Source organism: Pseudophryne corroboree, chromosome 10, assembly GCF_028390025.1.
Source record: "Pseudophryne corroboree isolate aPseCor3 chromosome 10, aPseCor3.hap2, whole genome shotgun sequence".
Lineage (NCBI taxonomy): Eukaryota > Metazoa > Chordata > Amphibia > Anura > Myobatrachidae > Pseudophryne > Pseudophryne corroboree.
Window position 1 is genome coordinate 8,949,855 of NC_086453.1, and position 22,028 is coordinate 8,971,882.

A 22,028-nucleotide genomic window follows, 5' to 3' on the forward strand; every position below is an offset into this window, starting at 1 on the left:
GACCCACTTTTTTTTTGGCTCAGCGCGATCACTGATTGTGTGTGGAATAATGTCTAAGGACCATTGCAGTATGTGGCATAATGTATACTGGGCATTACTATAAGGAGGAAAAATGACAAATAATGTAAGGGGCATGAATCAGGATTATTTTTCTTTCCTGTGGTGGCCAACGTCTGGGCGTGCAGGTTGCAAAACTGGGGTATAAGGTAGTCTTTTCCTGCAATGCCACGCCCTCCATGCCCATTTCGACAAAGCCACACACCCTTTTTGCCGCGCATTTTTCTACCTTTGCTAGTGCCAATTACGGGGTGTATGAAGGAGGGGGGGGGGGGGGGGGGGCGCCGAAGGATTTTTTGGCTTGGGGGAGAAAAATTTCTAGTTACGCCACTGCTTAGGAGACTGTGTGTAATGTTCAGCCCTGGTCGCTGAGTGTCTCACAGCATTGTACAGCCTCCCTGTGATCTCACCAACATCCCCCCAATACAATCACACCCACGTGTCATATGCCACGTAGCTGTCACCTTTAGTGGAAACACGGTGTGTACACAGAAACTGATCCCTCGCTACAAGTAACCAGGTACCAGTAATAATCTGGCCAGACCCTGATACTCACAGGAAAGCTCATCCTCTGATTATACAGCCACGAGGTTATGACGCGGAGAAACATATGTCATATACAGTAACACCCGCGTCTGCACAACAAACCACGCTGCAATGCAAGGGGGGCATATACATGTATTATGTCTGCATGTAGTCCACATTTATATTTGTGTATGTACTCCTTTGCCAAGGTGCAAAATTACTGGGGGGGGGGGGGTTATTTGCTTTCCTCCCACCTCAGAATCTTGTGTTTATTGTATTGTCATCTTTTTGTGTTGCCACCTCCAGCCTAGTGCTGCTTAGCAGACATAGCCCTCGTTGCCTCCAGGTTACCTTCTTAAGCTCAGTGAATGCCTGGCTGGCCGTCTCTTCATTGTGGGACCCCGGGGCCGTGTGTTTCAGGATGTTCTGTGGAGATAAAAGGAGCAAAAATTGTCTACAGAGTTCATCATTGCCCAGAATGGTCTAATGCAAGGGAAATACAGATTGGGTGACACCATGTGGCAAGGAGCGGGATTGTCACACCTAGCTACTGTATGTCCTGTGACATTGGGGCAGTGCGTGTCCCAGGAAACATCTTACACGGTCCGGTATATTCATTACAGGGATACTATTGACAATGGCCCTCATTCCGAGTTGTTCGCTCGCCAGCTGCTTTTAGCAGCCGTGCAAACGCTAAGCCGCCGCCCTCTGGGTGTGTATCTTAGCTTAGCAGAAGTGCGACCGAAAGGATCGCAGAGCGGCTACAAAAAAAGATTGTGCAGTTTCTGAGCAGCTCCAGACGTACTCAGCGCTAGCGATCACTTCTGCCTGTTTGGTTCCTGTTTTGACGTGACGAACACGCCCTGCGTTCGGCCAGCCACGCCTGCGTTTCTCCAAGCACGCCCGCGTTTGTATCTGACACGCCTGCGTTTTTCCACACACTCCCCGAAAATGGTCAGTGATCACCCAGAAACACCCACTTCCTGTCACTCACTCTGCGGCCACCAGTGCGACTGAAAAGCACCGCTAGACCTTGTGTGAAACTGCATCGGCTTTTGTGAAAGTACGTCGCATACGCAGAAGTGCCGATTTTTAGCCTGATTGCTGCGCTGCGAACAACGGCAGCTTAGAATCAACTCGGCATGACCCCCAATACCCGGTCAGAAATGGAAATAAAATGAATGTGTGATATGACTTGGGGGAGATTTCGGGGGAAATGTTGCTGACAGCACAGCCCCGGGTTCCTCAGTCTGGAATCAGGAACCAGGGGTAGATGCAGAGCGAGGACCCACTGACCTGGATTCATTTTTCTGTGAGGGAGATTGCTAGTAGTTTTGCCAGCATTATATATGGCTGCCGGTCGTGGCCTACCCTGCTGCTCAGACCGTGTGACACTCTGGGCTGTGATGTCACAGCGTGGTGGTGGCGGCAGTGTGGGACACGTATGTTATGGAGTCAGATTACAGTAGGACGCCCACTGTGCGACGCCTCAGCGGGTGTAGTAGTCAGCCCCTATATGACGCTGCCCACTAATCTATGCATACCGGGGTATATACCATGACAAGAACGGGGTACTGTACCTCCACCAGCATCTTCAGACGCATGATCCTCTGGAAGGGCAGAATGAGGAAGGACGTGAGAGGGAGACGCTGGCACACCTGGTCCTCCTCCAGTCTGGCCAGAACTCCTCGGAACCGAGCATTCTCCTGTCTGGTGGGACAGCAATGGCGGGAGACAGTTTAGGACTATATAACATACCTTAACGCACATATCTCATCCATCACCACACCGAGACCAGTATCAGAGATCTCCCAGTAATAGAGACCAGTATCACAGATCCCACTGAGACCAGTATCAGAGATCTCCCAGTAATAGAGACCAGTATCACAGATCTCCCAGTATCACAGATCCCACTGAGACCAGTATCAGAGATCTCCCAGTAACAGAGACCAGTATCAGAGATCCCTTAGAGACCAGCATCCCAGCTCACCCAGTATCAGAGATCCCACTGAGACCAGTATCAGAGATCTCCCAGTAATAGAGACCAGTATCACAGATCTCCCAGTATCACAGATCCCACTGAGACCAGTATCAGATATCCCATAGAGACCAGTATCAGAGATCTCCCAGTAACAGAGACCAGTATCAGAGATCCCTTAGAGACCAGTATCACAGCTCACCCAGTATCAGAGATCCCACTGAGACCAGTATCAGATATCCCACCGTGACAAGTATGAGATATTCCACCGAGACCAGTATCAGATCACTCAGACCAGTTTCAGAGATCTCACCGAGACCAGTATCAGATCACTCAGACCAGTATCAGAGATCTCACCAAGACCAGTTTCAGAGATCTCACCGAGACCAGTATCAGATCACTCAGAGACCAGTATCAGAGATCTCACCGAGACCAGTATCAGATCACTCAGACCAGTATCAGAGATCTCACCGAGACCAGTTTCAGAGATCTCACCGAGACCACTATCAGAGATCTCACCGAGACCAGTATCAGATCACTCAGACCAGTATCAGAGATCTCACCAAGACCAGTTTCAGAGATCTCACCGAGACCAGTATCAGATCACTCAGAGACCAGTATCAGAGATCTCACCGAGACCAGTATCAGATCACTCAGACCAGTATCAGAGATCTCACCGAGACCAGTTTCAGAGATCTCACCGAGACCAGTATCAGATCACTCAGAGACCAGTATCAGAGATCTCACCGAGACCAGTATCAGATAACTCAGACCAGTATCAGAGATCTCACTGAGACCAGTATCAGATCACTCAGAGACCAGTATCAGAGATCTTACCGAGACCAGTATCAGATAACTCAGACCAGTATCAGAGATCACACTGAGACCAGTATCAGATCACTCAGACCAGTATCAGAGATCACACTGAGACCAGTGTCAGATCACTCAGACCAGTATCAGAGATCACACTGAGACCAGTGTCAGACCACTCAGACCAGTATCAGAGATCACACTGAGACCAGTATCAGATCACTCAGACCAGTATCAGAGATCTCACCGAGACCAGTATCAGATCACTCAGAGACCAGTAATAGAGATCTCCACGAGACCAGTATCAGATCACTCAGACCAGTATCAGATCACTCAGACCAGTATCAGAGATCTCAATGAGACCAGTATCAGATCACTCAGACCAGTATCAGAGATCTTACCGAGACCAGTATCAGATCACTCAGAGGCCAGTATCAGAGATCTCACCGAGACCAGTATCAGATCACTCAGACCAGTATCAGAGATCTCACCGAGACCAGTATCAGATCACTCAGAGACCAGTAATAGAGATCTCCACGAGACCAGTATCAGATCACTCAGACCAGTATCAGATCACTCAGACCAGTATCAGAGATCTCAATGAGACCAGTATCAGATCACTCAGAGACCAGTATCAGAGATCTCACCGAGACCAGTATCAGATCACTCAGAGACCAGTATCAGAGATCTCACCGAGACCAGTATCAGATCACTCAGACCAGTATCAGAGATCTCACCGAGACCAGTTTCAGAGATCTCACCGAGACCAGTATCAGATCACTCAGAGACCAGTATCAGAGATCTCACCGAGACCAGTATCAGATAACTCAGACCAGTATCAGAGATCTCACTGAGACCAGTATCAGATCACTCAGAGACCAGTATCAGAGATCTTACCGAGACCAGTATCAGATAACTCAGACCAGTATCAGAGATCACACTGAGACCAGTATCAGATCACTCAGACCAGTATCAGAGATCACACTGAGACCAGTGTCAGATCACTCAGACCAGTATCAGAGATCACACTGAGACCAGTATCAGATCACTCAGAGGCCAGTATCAGAGATCTCACCGAGACCAGTATCAGATCACTCAGACCAGTATCAGAGATCTCACCGAGACCAGTATCAGATCACTCAGAGACCAGTAATAGAGATCTCCACGAGACCAGTATCAGATCACTCAGACCAGTATCAGATCACTCAGACCAGTATCAGAGATCTCAATGAGACCAGTATCAGATCACTCAGAGACCAGTATCAGAGATCTCACCGAGACCAGTATCAGATCACTCAGAGACCAGTATCAGAGATCTCACCGAGACCAGTATCAGATCACTCAGACCAGTATCAGAGATCTCACCGAGACCAGTATCAGATCACTCAGACCAGTATCAGGGATCTCACCGAGACCAGTATCAGATCAGAGACCAGTATCAGAGATCTCAATGAGACCAGTATCAGATCACTCAGAGACCAGTATCAGAGATCTCACCGAGACCAGTATCAGATCACTCAGACCAGTATCAGAGATCTCACCGAGACCAGTATCAGATCACTCAGACCAGTATCAGGGATCTCACCGAGACCAGTATCAGATCAGAGACCAGTATCAGAGATCTCAATGAGACCAGTATCAGATCACTCAGAGACCAGTATCAGAGATCTCACCGAGACCAGTATCAGATCACTCAGACCAGTATCAGAGATCTCACCGAGACCAGTATCAGATCACTCAGAGACCAGTATCAGAGATCTCACCGAGACCAGTATCAGATCACTCAGACCAGTCTCAGAGATCTCACCGAGACCAGTATCAGATCACTCAGACCAGTATCAGGGATCTCACCGAGACCAGTATCAGATCAGAGACCAGTATCAGAGATCTCAATGAGACCAGTATCAGATCACTCAGAGACCAGTATCAGAGATCTCACCGAGACCAGTATCAGATCACTCAGAGACCAGTATCAGAGATCTCACCGAGACCAGTATCAGATCACTCAGACCAGTATCAGAGATCTTACGAGACCAGTATCAGAGATCTCACCGAGACCAGTATCAGATCACTCAGACCAGTATCAGATCACTCAGAGACCAGTATCAGAGATCTCACCGAGATCAGTATCAGATCACTCAGACCAGTATCAGATCACTCAGAGACCAGTATCAGAGATCTCACCGAGACCAGTATCAGATCACAAAGAGACCAGTAATAGAGATCTCACCGAGACCAGTATCAGATCACTCAGAGACCAGTTTCAGAGATCTTACCGAGACCAGTATCAGATCACTCAGACCAGTATCAGATCACTCAGAGACCAGTATCAGAGATCTCACCGAGACCAGTATCAGATCACTCAGACCAGTATCAGATCACTCAGAGACCATTATCAGAGATCTCACCGAGACCAGTATCAGATCACAAAGAGACCAGTAATAGAGATCTCACCGAGACCAGTATCAGATCACTCAGAGACCAGTATCAGAGATCTCACCGACACCAGTATCAGATGACACCGCTGTCACACCTGTACGTAGCGCCGCTGTCACACCTGTACCTAGCACCGCTGTCACACCTGTACGTAGCACCGCTGTCACACCTGTACCTAGCACCGCTGTCACACCTGTACGTAGCACCGCTGACACACCTGTACCTAGCACCGCTGACACACCTGTACCTAGCACCGCTGTCACACCTGTACGTAGCACCGCTGACACACCTGTACGTAGCACCGCTGACACACCTGTACGTAGCACCGCTGTCACACCTGTACGTAGCACAGCTGTCACACCTGTACGTAGCACCGCTGTCACACCTGTACCTAGCATCACACCTGTACCTAGCATCACACCTGTACGTAGCGCCGCTGTCACACATGTACGTAGCGCCGCTGTCACACCTGTACCTAGCACCGCTGACACACCTGTACGTAGCACCGCTGTCACACCTGTACCTAGCACCGCTATCACACCTGTACGTAGCACCGCTGACACACCTGTACCTAGCATCACACCTGTACGTAGCACCGCTGTCACACCTGTACGTAGCACCGCTATCACACCTGTACCTAGCACCGATGTCACACCTGTACGTAGCACCGCTGTCACACCTGTACGTAGCGCCGCTGTCACACCTGTACGTAGCACCGCTGACACACCTGTACCTAGCACCGCTTTCACACCTGTACGTAGCACCGCTGACACACCTGTACCTAGCACCGCTGTCACACCTGTACGTAGCACCGCTGTCACACCTGTACCTAGCACCGCTGTCACACCTGTACGTAGCACCGCTGACACACCTGTACGTAGCACCGCTGACACACCTGTACGTAGCACCGCTGTCACACCTGTACGTAGCACCATTGTCACACCTGTACGTAGCACCGCTGTCACACCTGTACGTAGCACCGCTGACACACCTGTACGTAGCACCGCTGACACACCTGTACATAGCATCACACCTGTACGTAGCACCGCTGACACACCTGTACCTAGCACCGCTGTCACACCTGTACGTAGCACCGCTGTCACACCTGTACGTAGCACCGCTGACACACCTGTACGTAGCACCGCTGACACACCTGTACGTAGCACCGCTGACACACCTGTACATAGCATCACACCTGTACGTAGCACCGCTGACACACCTGTACCTAGCACCGCTGTCACACCTGTACGTAGCACCGCTGTCACACCTGTACCTAGCACCGCTGACACACCTGTACGTAGCAACGCTGTCACACCTGTACGTAGCACCGCTGACACACCTGTACCTAGCATCACACCTGTACGTAGCGCCGCTGTCACACCTGTACGTAGCACCGCTGTCACACCTGTACGTAGCGCCGCTGTCACACCTGTACGTAGCGCCGCTGTCACACCTGTACCTAGCACCGCTGTCACACCTGTACGTAGCACCGCTGTCACACCTGTACCTAGCACCGCTGTCACACCTGTACGTTGCACCGCTGTCACACCTGTACCTAGCACCGCTGTCACACCTGTACATAGCACCGCTGTCACACCTGTACCTAGCACCGCTGTCACACCTGTACGTAGCACCGCTGACACACCTGTACGTAGCACCGCTGACACACCTGTACCTAGCATCACACCTGTACGTAGCACCGCTGTCACACCTGTACGTAGCACCGCTGACACACCTGTACCTAGCATCACACCTGTACGTAGCACCGCTGACACACCTGTACATAGCATCACACCTGTACGTAGCACCGCTGTCACACCTGTACCTAGCACCGCTGTCACACCTGTACCTAGCATCACACCTGTACCTAGCATCACACCTGTACGTAGCACCGCTGTCACACCTGTACCTAGCACCGCTGACACACCTGTACGTAGCACCGCTGTCACACCTGTACCTAGCACCGCTATCACACCTGTACGTAGCACCGCTGACACACCTGTACCTAGCATCACACCTGTACGTAGCACCGCTGTCACACCTGTACGTAGCACCGCTATCACACCTGTACCTAGCACCGATGTCACACCTGTACGTAGCGCCGCTGTCACACCTGTACGTAGCACCGCTGACACACCTGTACCTAGCACCGCTGTCACACCTGTACGTAGCACCGCTGACACACCTGTACCTAGCACCGCTGTCACACCTGTACGTAGCACCGCTGACACACCTGTACGTAGCACCGCTGTCACACCTGTACCTAGCACCGCTGTCACACCTGTACGTAGCACCGCTGACACACCTGTACGTAGCACCGCTGACACACCTGTACGTAGCACCGCTGTCACACCTGTACGTAGCACCGCTGTCACACCTGTACGTAGCACCGCTGTCACACCTGTACGTAGCACCGCTGACACACCTGTACGTAGCACCGCTGACACACCTGTACATAGCATCACACCTGTACGTAGCACCGCTGACACACCTGTACCTAGCACCGCTGTCACACCTGTACGTAGCACCGCTGTCACACCTGTACGTAGCACCGCTGACACACCTGTACGTAGCACCGCTGACACACCTGTACCTAGCATCACACCTGTACGTAGCACCGCTGTCACACCTGTACGTAGCACCGCTGACACACCTGTACCTAGCATCACACCTGTACGTAGCACCGCTGACACACCTGTACATAGCATCACACCTGTACGTAGCGCCGCTGTCACACCTGTACGTAGCACCGCTGTCACACCTGTACCTAGCACCTCTGTCACACCTGTACGTAGCGCCGCTGTCACACCTGTACCTAGCACCGCTGTCACACCTGTACGTAGCACCGCTGTCACACCTGTACGTTGCACCGCTGTCACACCTGTACCTAGCACCGCTGTCACACCTGTACATAGCACCGCTGTCACACCTGTACCTAGCACCGCTGTCACACCTGTACGTAGCACCGCTGTCACACCTGTACGTAGCACCGCTGACACACCTGTACGTAGCACCGCTGACACACCTGTACCTAGCATCACACCTGTACGTAGCACCGCTGTCACACCTGTACGTAGCACCGCTGACACACCTGTACCTAGCATCACACCTGTACGTAGCACCGCTGACACACCTGTACATAGCATCACACCTGTACGTAGCGCCGCTGTCACACCTGTACGTAGCACCGCTGTCACACCTGTACGTAGCGCCGCTGTCACACCTGTACGTAGCACCGCTGTCACACCTGTACGTAGCACCGCTGACACACCTGTACCTAGCATCACACCTGTACGTAGCACCGCTGACACACCTGTACATAGCATCACACCTGTACGTAGCGCCGCTGTCACACCTGTACGTAGCGCCGCTGACACACCTGTACGTAGCACCGCTGTCACACCTGTACGTAGCACCGCTGACACACCTGTACGTAGCACCGCTGACACACCTGTACCTAGCATCACACCTGTACGTAGCACCGCTGTCACACCTGTACCTAGCACCGCTGTCACACCTGTACATAGCACCGCTGACACACCTGTACGTAGCACCGCTGTCACACCTGTACGTAGCACCGCTGACACACCTGTACGTAGCACCGCTGACACACCTGTACCTAGCATTACACCTGTACGTAGCACCGCTGTCACACCTGTACGTAGCACCGCTGTCACACCTGTACGTAGCACTGCTGACACACCTGTACGTAGCACCGCTGACACACCTGTACCTAGCATCACACCTGTACGTAGCACCGCTGACACACCTGTACATAGTATCACACCTGTACGTAGCGCCGCTGTCACGCCTGTACGTAGCACCGCTGTCACACCTGTACGTAGCGCCGCTGTCACACCTGTACGTAGCGCCGCTGTCACACCTGTACCTAGCACCGCTGTCACACCTGTACGTAGCGCCGCTGTCACACCTGTACGTAGCACCGCTGTCACACCTGTACGTAGCACCGCTGACACACCTGTACCCAGCATCACACCTGTACGTAGCACCGCTGACACACCTGTACATAGCATCACACCTGTACGTAGCGCCGCTGTCACACCTGTACGTAGCACCGCTGTCACACCTGTACGTAGCGCCGCTGTCACACCTGTACGTAGCGCCGCTGTCACACCTGTACCTAGCACCGCTGTCACACCTGTACGTAGCACCGCTGTCACACCTGTACGTTGCACCGCTGTCACACCTGTACCTAGCACCGCTGTCACACCTGTACGTAGCACCGCTGTCACACCTGTACCTAGCACTGCTGTCACACCTGTACGTAGCACCGCTGTCACACCTGTACGTAGCACCGCTGTCACACCTGTACGTAGCACCGCTGACACACCTGTACGTAGCACCGCTGACACACCTGTACCTAGCATCACACCTGTACATAGCACCGCTGTCACACCTGTACGTAGCACCGCTGACACACCTGTACCTAGCATCACACCTGTACGTAGCACCGCTGACACACCTGTACATAGCATCACACCTGTACGTAGCGCCGCTGTCACACCTGTACGTAGCACCGCTGTCACACCTGTACGTAGCGCCGCTGTCACACCTGTACCTAGCACCGCTGTCACACCTGTACCTAGCACCGCTGTCACACCTGTACCTAGCACCGCTGTCACACCTGTACCTAGCGCCGCTGTCACACCTGTACGTAGCGCCGCTGTCACACCTGTACGTAGCACCGCTGTCACACCTGTACGTAGCACCGCTGACACACCTGTACCTAGCATCACACCTGTACGTAGCACCGCTGACACACCTGTACATAGCATCACACCTGTACGTAGCGCCGCTGTCACACCTGTACGTAGCGCCGCTGACACACCTGTACATAGCACCGCTGACACACCTGTACATAGCACCGCTGTCACACCTGTACATAGCACCGCTGACACACCTGTACGTAGCACCGCTGACACACCTGTACGTAGCACCGCTGACACACCTGTACCTAGCATCACACCTGTACGTAGCACCGCTGTCACACCTGTACGTAGCACCGCTGACACACCTGTACCTAGCATCACACCTGTACGTAGCACCGCTGACACACCTGTACATAGCATCACACCTGTACGTAGCGCCGCTGTCACACCTGTACGTAGCGCCGCTGTCACACCTGTACGTAGCGCCGCTGTCACACCTGTACGTAGCACCGCTGACACACCTGTACCTAGCATCACACCTGTACGTAGCACCGCTGACACACCTGTACATAGCATCACACCTGTACGTAGCGCCGCTGTCACACCTGTACGTAGCACCGCTGTCACACCTGTACGTAGCGCCGCTGTCACACCTGTACCTAGCACCGCTGTCACACCTGTACGTAGCGCCGCTGTCACACCTGTACCTAGCACCGCTGTCACACCTGTACGTAGCGCCGCTGTCACACCTGTACGTAGCACCGCTGTCACACCTGTACGTAGCACCGCTGACACACCTGTACCTAGCATCACACCTGTACGTAGCACCGCTGACACACCTGTACATAGCATCACACCTGTACGTAGCGCCGCTGTCACACCTGTACGTAGCGCCGCTGACACACCTGTACCTAGCACCGCTGTCACACATGTACGTAGCGCCGCTGTCACACCTGTACCTAGCACCGCTGTCACACCTGTACATAGCACCGCTGACACACCTGTACGTAGCACCGCTGTCACACCTGTACGTAGCACCGCTGACACACCTGTACGTAGCACCGCTGTCACACTACCTAGCACCGCTGTCACACCTGTACGTAGCACCGCTGTCACACCTGTACGTTGCACCGCTGTCACACCTGTACCTAGCACCGCTGTCACACCTGTACATAGCACCGCTGTCACACCTGTACCTAGCACCGCTGTCACACCTGTACGTAGCACCGCTGACACACCTGTACATAGCACCGCTGTCACACCTGTACCTAGCACCGCTGTCACACCTGTACGTAGCACCGCTGTCACACCTGTACGTAGCACCGCTGACACACCTGTACGTAGCACCGCTGACACACCTGTACCTAGCATCACACCTGTACGTAGCACCGCTGTCACACCTGTACGTAGCACCGCTGACACACCTGTACGTAGCACCGCTGACACACCTGTACCTAGCATCACACCTGTACGTAGCACCGCTGACACACCTGTACATAGCATCACACCTGTACGTAGCGCCGCTGTCACACCTGTACGTAGCGCCGCTGTCACACCTGTACGTAGCGCCGCTGTCACACCTGTACGTAGCGCCGCTGTCACACCTGTACCTAGCACCGCTGTCACACCTGTACGTAGCGCCGCTGTCACACCTGTACGTAGCACCGCTGTCACACCTGTACGTAGCACCGCTGACACACCTGTACCTAGCATCACACCTGTACGTAGCACCGCTGACACACCTGTACATAGCATCACACCTGTACGTAGCGCCGCTGTCACACCTGTACGTAGCGCCGCTGACACACCTGTACCTAGCACCGCTGTCACACATGTACGTAGCACCGCTGACACACCTGTACCTAGCATCACACCTGTACATAGCACCGCTGACACACCTGTACGTAGCACCGCTGTCACACCTGTACGTAGCACCGCTGACACACCTGTACGTAGCACCGCTGACACACCTGTACCTAGCACCGCTGTCACACCTGTACGTAGCACCGCTGTCACACCTGTACGTAGCACCGCTGACACACCTGTACCTAGCATCACACCTGTACGTAGCACCGCTGTCACACCTGTACGTAGCACCGCTGACACACCTGTACCTAGCATCACACCTGTACGTAGCACCGCTGACACACCTGTACATAGCATCACACCTGTATGTAGCGCCGCTGTCACACCTGTACGTAGCACCGCTGTCACACCTGTACGTAGCGCCGCTGTCACACCTGTACGTAGCGCCGCTGTCACACCTGTACCTAGCACCGCTGTCACACCTGTACGTAGCGCCGCTGTCACACCTGTACGTAGCACCGCTGTCACACCTGTACGTAGCACCGCTGACACACCTGTACCTAGCATCACACCTGTACGTAGCACCGCTGACACACCTGTACATAGCATCACACCTGTACGTAGCGCCGCTGTCACACCTGTACGTAGCACCGCTGTCACACCTGTACGTAGCACCGCTGTCACACCTGTACATAGCACCGCTGACACACCTGTACGTAGCACCGCTGTCACACCTGTACGTTGCACCGCTGTCACACCTGTACCTAGCACCGCTGTCACACCTGTACATAGCACCGCTGTCACACCTGTACCTAGCACCGCTGTCACACCTGTACGTAGCACCGCTGACACACCTGTACATAGCACCGCTGTCACACCTGTACCTAGCACCGCTGTCACACCTGTACGTAGCACCGCTGTCACACCTGTACGTAGCACCGCTGACACACCTGTACGTAGCACCGCTGACACACCTGTACCTAGCATCACACCTGTACGTAGCACCGCTGTCACACCTGTACGTAGCACCGCTGACACACCTGTACGTAGCACCGCTGACACACCTGTACCTAGCATCACACCTGTACGTAGCACCGCTGACACACCTGTACATAGCATCACACCTGTACGTAGCGCCGCTGTCACACCTGTACGTAGCGCCGCTGTCACACCTGTACGTAGCGCCGCTGTCACACCTGTACGTAGCGCCGCTGTCACACCTGTACCTAGCACCGCTGTCACACCTGTACGTAGCGCCGCTGTCACACCTGTACGTAGCACCGCTGTCACACCTGTACGTAGCACCGCTGACACACCTGTACCTAGCATCACACCTGTACGTAGCACCGCTGACACACCTGTACATAGCATCACACCTGTACGTAGCGCCGCTGTCACACCTGTACGTAGCGCCGCTGACACACCTGTACCTAGCACCGCTGTCACACATGTATGTAGCACCGCTGACACACCTGTACCTAGCATCACACCTGTACATAGCACCGCTGACACACCTGTACGTAGCACCGCTGTCACACCTGTACGTAGCACCGCTGACACACCTGTACGTAGCACCGCTGACACACCTGTACCTAGCACCGCTGTCACACCTGTACGTAGCACCGCTGTCACACCTGTACGTAGCACCGCTGACACACCTGTACCTAGCATCACACCTGTACGTAGCACCGCTGTCACATCTGTACGTAGCACCGCTGACACACCTGTACCTAGCATCACACCTGTACGTAGCACCGCTGACACACCTGTACATAGCATCACACCTGTATGTAGCGCCGCTGTCACACCTGTACGTAGCACCGCTGTCACACCTGTACGTAGCGCCGCTGTCACACCTGTACGTAGCGCCGCTGTCACACCTGTACCTAGCACCGCTGTCACACCTGTACGTAGCGCCGCTGTCACACATGTACGTAGCACCGCTGTCACACCTGTACGTAGCACCGCTGACACACCTGTACCTAGCATCACACCTGTACGTAGCGCCGCTGTCACACCTGTACGTAGCACCGCTGTCACACCTGTACGTAGCACCGCTGTCACACCTGTACATAGCACCGCTGACACACCTGTACATAGCACCGCTGACACACCTGTACGTAGCACCGCTGTCACACATGTACGTAGCACCGCTGTCACACCTGTACATAGCACCGCTGACACACCTGTACGTAGCACCGCTGTCACACCTGTACGTAGCACCGCTGTCACACCTGTACGTAGCACCGCTGTCACACCTGTACGTAGCACCGCTGTCACACCTGTACGTAGCACCGCTGTCACACCTGTACGTAGCACCGCTGTCACACCTGTACCTAGCACCGCTGACACACCTGTACGTAGCACCGCTGACACACCTGTACATAGCATCACACCTGTACGTAGCACCGCTGTCACACCTGTACGTAGCACCGCTGACACACCTGTACGTAGCACCGCTGACACACCTGTACATAGCATCACACCTGTACGTAGCACCGCTGACACACCTGTACCTAGCATCACACCTGTACGTAGCACCGCTGTCACACATGTACGTAGCACCGCTGTCACACCTGTACGTAGCACCGCTGACACACCTGTACCTAGCATCACACCTGTACGTAGCACCGCTGTCACACCTGTACATAGCATCACACCTGTATGTAGCACCGCTGTCACACATGTACGTAGCACCGCTGTCACACCTGTACCTAGCACCGCTGTCACACCTGTACGTAGCACCGCTGACACACCTGTACCTAGCACCGCTGACACACCTGTACGTAGCACCGCTGACACACCTGTACCTAGCATCACACCTGTACGTAGCACCGCTGTCACACCTGTACCTAGCACCGCTGACACACCTGTACGTAGCACCGCTGTCACACCTGTACCTAGCACCGCTGACACACCTGTACGTAGCACCGCTGTCACACCTGTACCTAGCACCGCTATCACACCTGTACGTAGCACCGCTGTCACACCTGTACGTAGCGCCGCTGACACACCTGTACGTAGCACCGCTGTCACACCTGTACGTAGCACCGCTGACACACCTGTACCTAGCATCACACCAGTACCTAGCACCGCTGTCACACATGTACGTAGCGCCGCTGTCACACCTGTACCTAGCACCGCTGTCACACCTGTATCTAGCACCGCTGTCACACCTGTACATAGCACCGCTGACACACCTGTACGTAGCACCGCTGTCACACCTGTACGTAGCACCGCTGACACACCTGTACGTAGCACCGCTGTCACACTACCTAGCACCGCTGTCACACCTGTACGTAGCACCGCTGTCACACCTGTACCTAGCACCGCTGTCACACCTGTACATAGCACCGCTGTCACACCTGTACCTATCACAGCTGTCACACCTGTACGTAGCACCGCTGACACACCTGTACATAGCACCGCTGTCACACCTGTACCTAGCACCGCTGTCACACCTGTACGTAGCACCGCTGTCACACCTGTACGTAGCACCGCTGACACACCTGTACGTAGCACCGCTGACACACCTGTACCTAGCATCACACCTGTACGTAGCACCGCTGTCACACCTGTACGTAGCACCGCTGACACACCTGTACGTAGCACCGCTGACACACCTGTACCTAGCATCACACCTGTACGTAGCACCGCTGACACACCTGTACATAGCATCACACCTGTACGTAGCGCCGCTGTCACACCTGTACGTAGCGCCGCTGTCACACCTGTACGTAGCGCCGCTGTCACACCTGTACGTAGCGCCGCTATCACACCTGTACCTAGCACCGCTGTCACACCTGTACGTAGCGCCGCTGTCACACCTGTACGTAGCACCGCTGTCACACCTGTACGTAGCACCGCTGACACACCTGTACCTAGCATCACACCTGTACGTAGCACCGCTGACACACCTGTACATAGCATCACACCTGTACGTAGCGCCGCTGTCACACCTGTACGTAGCATCACACCTGTACGTAGCACCGCTGACACACCTGTACCTAGCATCACACCTGTACGTAGCACCGCTGACACACCTGTACCTAGCATCACACCTGTACGTAGCACCGCTGACACACCTGTACATAGCATCACACCTGTACGTAGCACCGCTGTCACACCTGTACGTAGCGCCGCTGTCACACCTGTACGTAGCGCCGCTGACACACCTGTACCTAGCACCGCTGTCACACATGTACGTAGCACCGCTGACACACCTGTACCTAGCATCACACCTGTACATAGCACCGCTGACACACCTGTACGTAGCACCGCTGTCACACCTGTACGTAGCACCGCTGACACACCTGTACGTAGCACCGCTGACACACCTGTACCTAGCACCGCTGTCACACCTGTACGTAGCACCGCTGTCACACCTGTACGTAGCACCGCTGACACACCTGTACCTAGCATCACACCTGTACGTAGCACCGCTGTCACACCTGTACGTAGCACCGCTGACACACCTGTACCTAGCATCACACCTGTACGTAGCACCGCTGACACACCTGTACATAGCATCACACCTGTACGTAGCGCCGCTGTCACACCTGTACGTAGCACCGCTGTCACACCTGTACGTAGCGCCGCTGTCACACCTGTACGTAGCGCCGCTGTCACACCTGTACCTAGCACCGCTGTCACACCTGTACGTAGCACCGCTGACACACCTGTACCTAGCATCACACCTGTACGTAGCACCGCTGACACACCTGTACATAGCATCACACCTGTACGTAGCGCCGCTGTCACACCTGTACGTAGCACCGCTGTCACACCTGTACGTAGCGCCGCTGACACACCTGTACCTAGCACCGCTGTCACACCTGTACATAGCACCGCTGACACACCTGTACGTAGCACCGCTGACACACCTGTACGTAGCACCGCTGACACACCTGTACGTAGCACCGCTGTCACACCTGTACGTAGCACCGCTGTCACACCTGTACGTAGCACCGCTGTCACACCTGTACGTAGCACCGCTGTCACACCTGTACGTAGCACCGCTGTCACACCTGTACCTAGCACCGCTGACACACCTGTACGTAGCACCGCTGACACACCTGTACATAGCATCACACCTGTACGTAGCACCGCTGTCACACCTGTACGTAGCACCGCTGACACACCTGTACGTAGCACCGCTGACACACCTGTACATAGCATCACACCTGTACGTAGCACCGCTGACACACCTGTACCTAGCATCACACCTGTATGTAGCACCGCTGTCACACCTGTACGTAGCACCGCTGTCACACCTGTACGTAGCATCACACCTGTACGTAGCACCGCTGACACACCTGTACCTAGCATCACACCTGTACGTAGCACCGCTGACACACCTGTACGTAGCACCGCTGTCACACCTGTACGTAGCATCACACCTGTACGTAGCACCGCTGACACACCTGTACCTAGCATCACACCTGTACGTAGCACCGCTGACACACCTGTACATAGCTTCACACCTGTATGTAGCACCGCTGTCACACATGTACGTAGCACCGCTGTCACACCTGTACCTAGCACCGCTGTCACACCTGTACGTAGCACCGCTGACACACCTGTACCTAGCACCGCTGACACACCTGTACGTAGCACCGCTGACACACCTGTACCTAGCATCACACCTGTACGTAGCACCGCTGTCACACCTGTACGTAGCACCGCTGTCACACCTGTACCTAGCACCGCTGACACACCTGTACGTAGCACCGCTGTCACACCTGTACCTAGCACCGCTATCACACCTGTACGTAGCACCGCTGTCACACCTGTACGTAGCATCGCTGTCACACCTGTACGTAGCACCGCTGTCACACCTGTACGTAGCACCGCTGACACACCTGTACGTAGCACCGCTGACATACCTGTACCTAGCACCGCTGTCACACCTGTACGTAGCACCGCTGACACACCTGTACGTAGCACCGCTGTCACACCTGTACCTAGCACCGCTGTCACACCTGTACGTAGCACCGCTGACACACCTGTACGTAGCACCGCTGACACACCTGTACCTAGCACCGCTGTCACACCTGTACGTAGCACCGCTGACACACCTGTACGTAGCACCGCTGACACACCTGTACCTAGCACCGCTGTCACACCTGTACGTAGCACCGCTGACACACCTGTACGTAGCACCGCTGTCACACCTGTACCTAGCACCGCTGTCACACCTGTACGTAGCACCGCTGACACACCTGTACGTAGCACCGCTGACACACCTGTACGTAGCACCGCTGTCACACCTGTACGTAGCACCGCTGTCACACCTGTACGTAGCACCGCTGTCACACCTGTACGTAGCACCGCTGACACACCTGTACGTAGCACCGCTGACACACCTGTACATAGCATCACACCTGTACGTAGCACCGCTGACACACCTGTACCTAGCACCGCTGTCACACCTGTACCTAGCACCGCTGTCACACCTGTACGTAGCACCGCTGACACACCTGTACATAGCATCACACCTGTACGTAGCACCGCTGACACACCTGTACCTAGCACCGCTGACACACCTGTACGTAGCACCGCTGACACACCATGTACATAGCATCACACCTGTACGTAGCACCGCTGACACACCTGTACCTAGCACCGCTGTCACACCTGTACCTAGCACCGCTGACACACCTGTACGTAGCACCGCTGACACACCTGTACGTAGCACCGCTGTCACACCTGTACGTAGCACCGCTGTCACACCTGTACCTAGCACCGCTGTCACACCTGTACGTAGCACCGCTGTCACACCTGTACGTAGCACCGCTGACACACCTGTACGTAGCACCGCTGACACACCTGTACCTAGCATCACACCTGTACGTAGCACCGCTGTCACACCTGTACGTAGCACCGCTGACACACCTGTACCGAGCATCACACCTGTACGTAGCACCGCTGACACACCTGTACATAGCATCACACCTGTACGTAGCGCCGCTGTCACACCTGTACGTAGCACCGCTGTCACACCTGTACGTAGCGCCGCTGTCACACCTGTACGTAGCGCCGCTGTCACACCTGTACCTAGCACCACTGTCACACCTGTACGTAGCACCGCTGTCACACCTGTACGTTGCACCGCTGTCACACCTGTACGTAGCACCGCTGACACACCTGTACCTAGCACCGCTGTCACACCTGTACGTAGCACCGCTGTCACACCTGTACCTAGCACCGCAGTCACACCTGTACGTAGCACCGCTGTCACACCTGTACGTAGCACCGCTGACACACCTGTACCTAGCACCGCTGTCACACCTGTACGTAGCACCGCTGTCACACCTGTACGTAGCGCCGCTGTCACACCTGTACGTAGCACCGCTGACACACCTGTACCTAGCACCGCTGTCACACCTGTACGTAGCACCGCTGTCACACCTGTACCTAGCACCGCTGTCACACCTGTACGTAGCACCGCTGTCACACCTGTACGTAGCACCGCTGACACACCTGTACCTAGCACCGCTGTCACACCTGTACGTAGCACCGCTGTCACACCTGTACGTAGCACCGCTGTCACACCTGTACTTAGCACCGCTGACACACCTGTACCTAGCATCACACCTGTACGTAGCACCGCTGTCACACCTGTACGTAGCACCGCTGTGACACCTGTACGTAGCGCCGCTGTCACACCTGTACCTAGCACCGCTGACACACCTGTACGTAGCACCGCTGTCACACCTGTACGTAGCACCGCTGACACACCTGTACCTAGCACCGCTGACACACCTGTACGTAGCACCGCTGTCACACCTGTACGTAGCACCGCTGTCACACCTGTACCTAGCACCGCTGACACACCTGTACGTAGCACCGCTGTCACACCTGTACGTAGCACCGCTGTCACACCTGTACGTAGCGCCGCTGTCACACCTGTACGTAGCACCGCTGTCACACCTGTACGTAGCACCGCTGACACACCTGTACCTAGCATCACACCTGTACGTAGCACCGCTGACACACCTGTACGTAGCACCGCTGTCACACCTGTACGTAGCGCCGCTGTCACACCTGTACGTAGCACCGCTGTCACACCTGTACCTAGCACCGCTGTCACACCTGTACGTAGCACCGCTGTCACACCTGTACGTAGCACCGCTGTCACACCTGTACGTAGCACCGCTGTCACACCTGTACCTAGCACCGCTGTCACACCTGTACCTAGCACCCACCGTCTTGTCTTGGAAGTCCATCTGCTGCATATAAAAGGGGCGCTCTGCAACATCACGTGTTTGCGCTATGGGATGTAAATGAGCCGTACTGTGTCCATACGGGTCAGACAGCTGCGCTAGCCATGTTGTATGTAACCCTTTAGTCCATAACTGAGCCCAACGTGGACCCCCCCCCCCTGATAGGAGTACTTACAGCAGCCGCTGGTAGGTCTGCTCTTGGTAAGCCTGGTTGGTGACATACGGAAGATAAACTCTGCGCAGCTCCGGACAGTGACGAAGAACGATATCGCAGACATCAAAGCGTAAGATGTCTTCCTCCAGCCTCTCTTCCAGGTCTGCCAGGAACCTGCCGGGACAGAGCAGATAATAAGAGATGACTTCTAATATCCACAGTCACAATAGGGAGTGAGTAATCCCGTATACCTGCAGTGATAACGTCAGATCTCACTGATTATTCTGATGTCACAGGCGTGCATCCATATATTAATATCACTTGTGTGTACAACATAAAATGTTCCAACGCTCCACAATGCAGAAACATTGTTTCCACAAAGTAGATAGACGGAACATTATTGAATTGATCCTTGTCAGCTCACAAGTAGGCAGGTTAGACACAAGTTAAATATTTTATTTTTACTGAGAATCCACAAAACAATAATTTTGCCCAGTTATAGATGATTGCAGTGTATGAGTGAGGGAGAAGATGGCGGTAGGTTCCCGCGTCACGCAGTAAGTCTGTGTTACTGTGTTACACGTCTGCCTCCGCCACTTTCCGCAGGTGCCATATTTGCTCTCCCTGCCTTATATTTAAAAGCAAACAGAGAACAGTGAAGTAATAACTGAGTCACCGTTTCCAGGCTGGCGTTCCAGCTCTTGGCTATGTATTGGGACTTTGAAGTGCTCCAGCAAACTGTATAATTAGGGGAAGGGAAGCGTCGTCTCTCTGAGCCTGGAGAATCTGGCTCCTTCTCACAGACATATTCTTCTCACTCAGGACTAAGGGGGGTTATTCTAAATCGCACACGCAAAGGCGAATGCTGCAACGCCTAATGGCGGTTCCATGTCTGCGAGTTTATGTAAACGGACATCAAACTCCATTGTGTACATCCATCCAGCCGAATGTGCAAGTATCAGTGATTGACAGTCTGGTGCCGTTTCAGGGGCGGTGACTCTGTTTGCGAAAATGAAGGCGTGTCGCCGCCGTTTATGAGGGGTAAAGAGGCCAGGGATCTCCATGTTTGCACAGAGTTTTCCTGGCCTTTGCAACGGGCCGCTTGTGTGCCACCATGGTGGTGGGGTGTTTTTGAGTACCCATGCCCTGGTTTGTGGAACCATCACACTTTTATTTAAGTTGTTACTGGCATTGTCCAACCTTATGTCCAGTAGAGCATACGATGCCTATGGACGTACTCCACAGAGACAGCTACAATCACCGGTAGAATAGAAATGTGGTGGTGGACCCTGTGGTCATGGGGCAAGTAGAGGTGCAGCACAATGGACTATAGTTGGGGGGAGGGGCAATAACCATGATCTGAACGT

General features: G+C 54.2%; 1 protein-coding gene across 1 annotated transcript in view; it reads right to left on the reverse strand.

The window, feature by feature from the left end:
* Positions 1-22,028, reverse strand: part of ARHGEF19 (Rho guanine nucleotide exchange factor 19) — a 127,354-nt gene that overhangs the window by 28,242 nt on the left and 77,084 nt on the right. The window contains exons 8-10 of the mRNA XM_063942088.1: positions 20,683-20,835; positions 2,163-2,292; positions 934-1,008 (exon numbers count right to left, since the gene is read on the reverse strand). Of these exons, the coding sequence (XP_063798158.1) occupies positions 934-1,008; positions 2,163-2,292; positions 20,683-20,835 (358 nt within the window). The remainder of the gene's footprint in view (positions 1-933; positions 1,009-2,162; positions 2,293-20,682; positions 20,836-22,028) is intronic.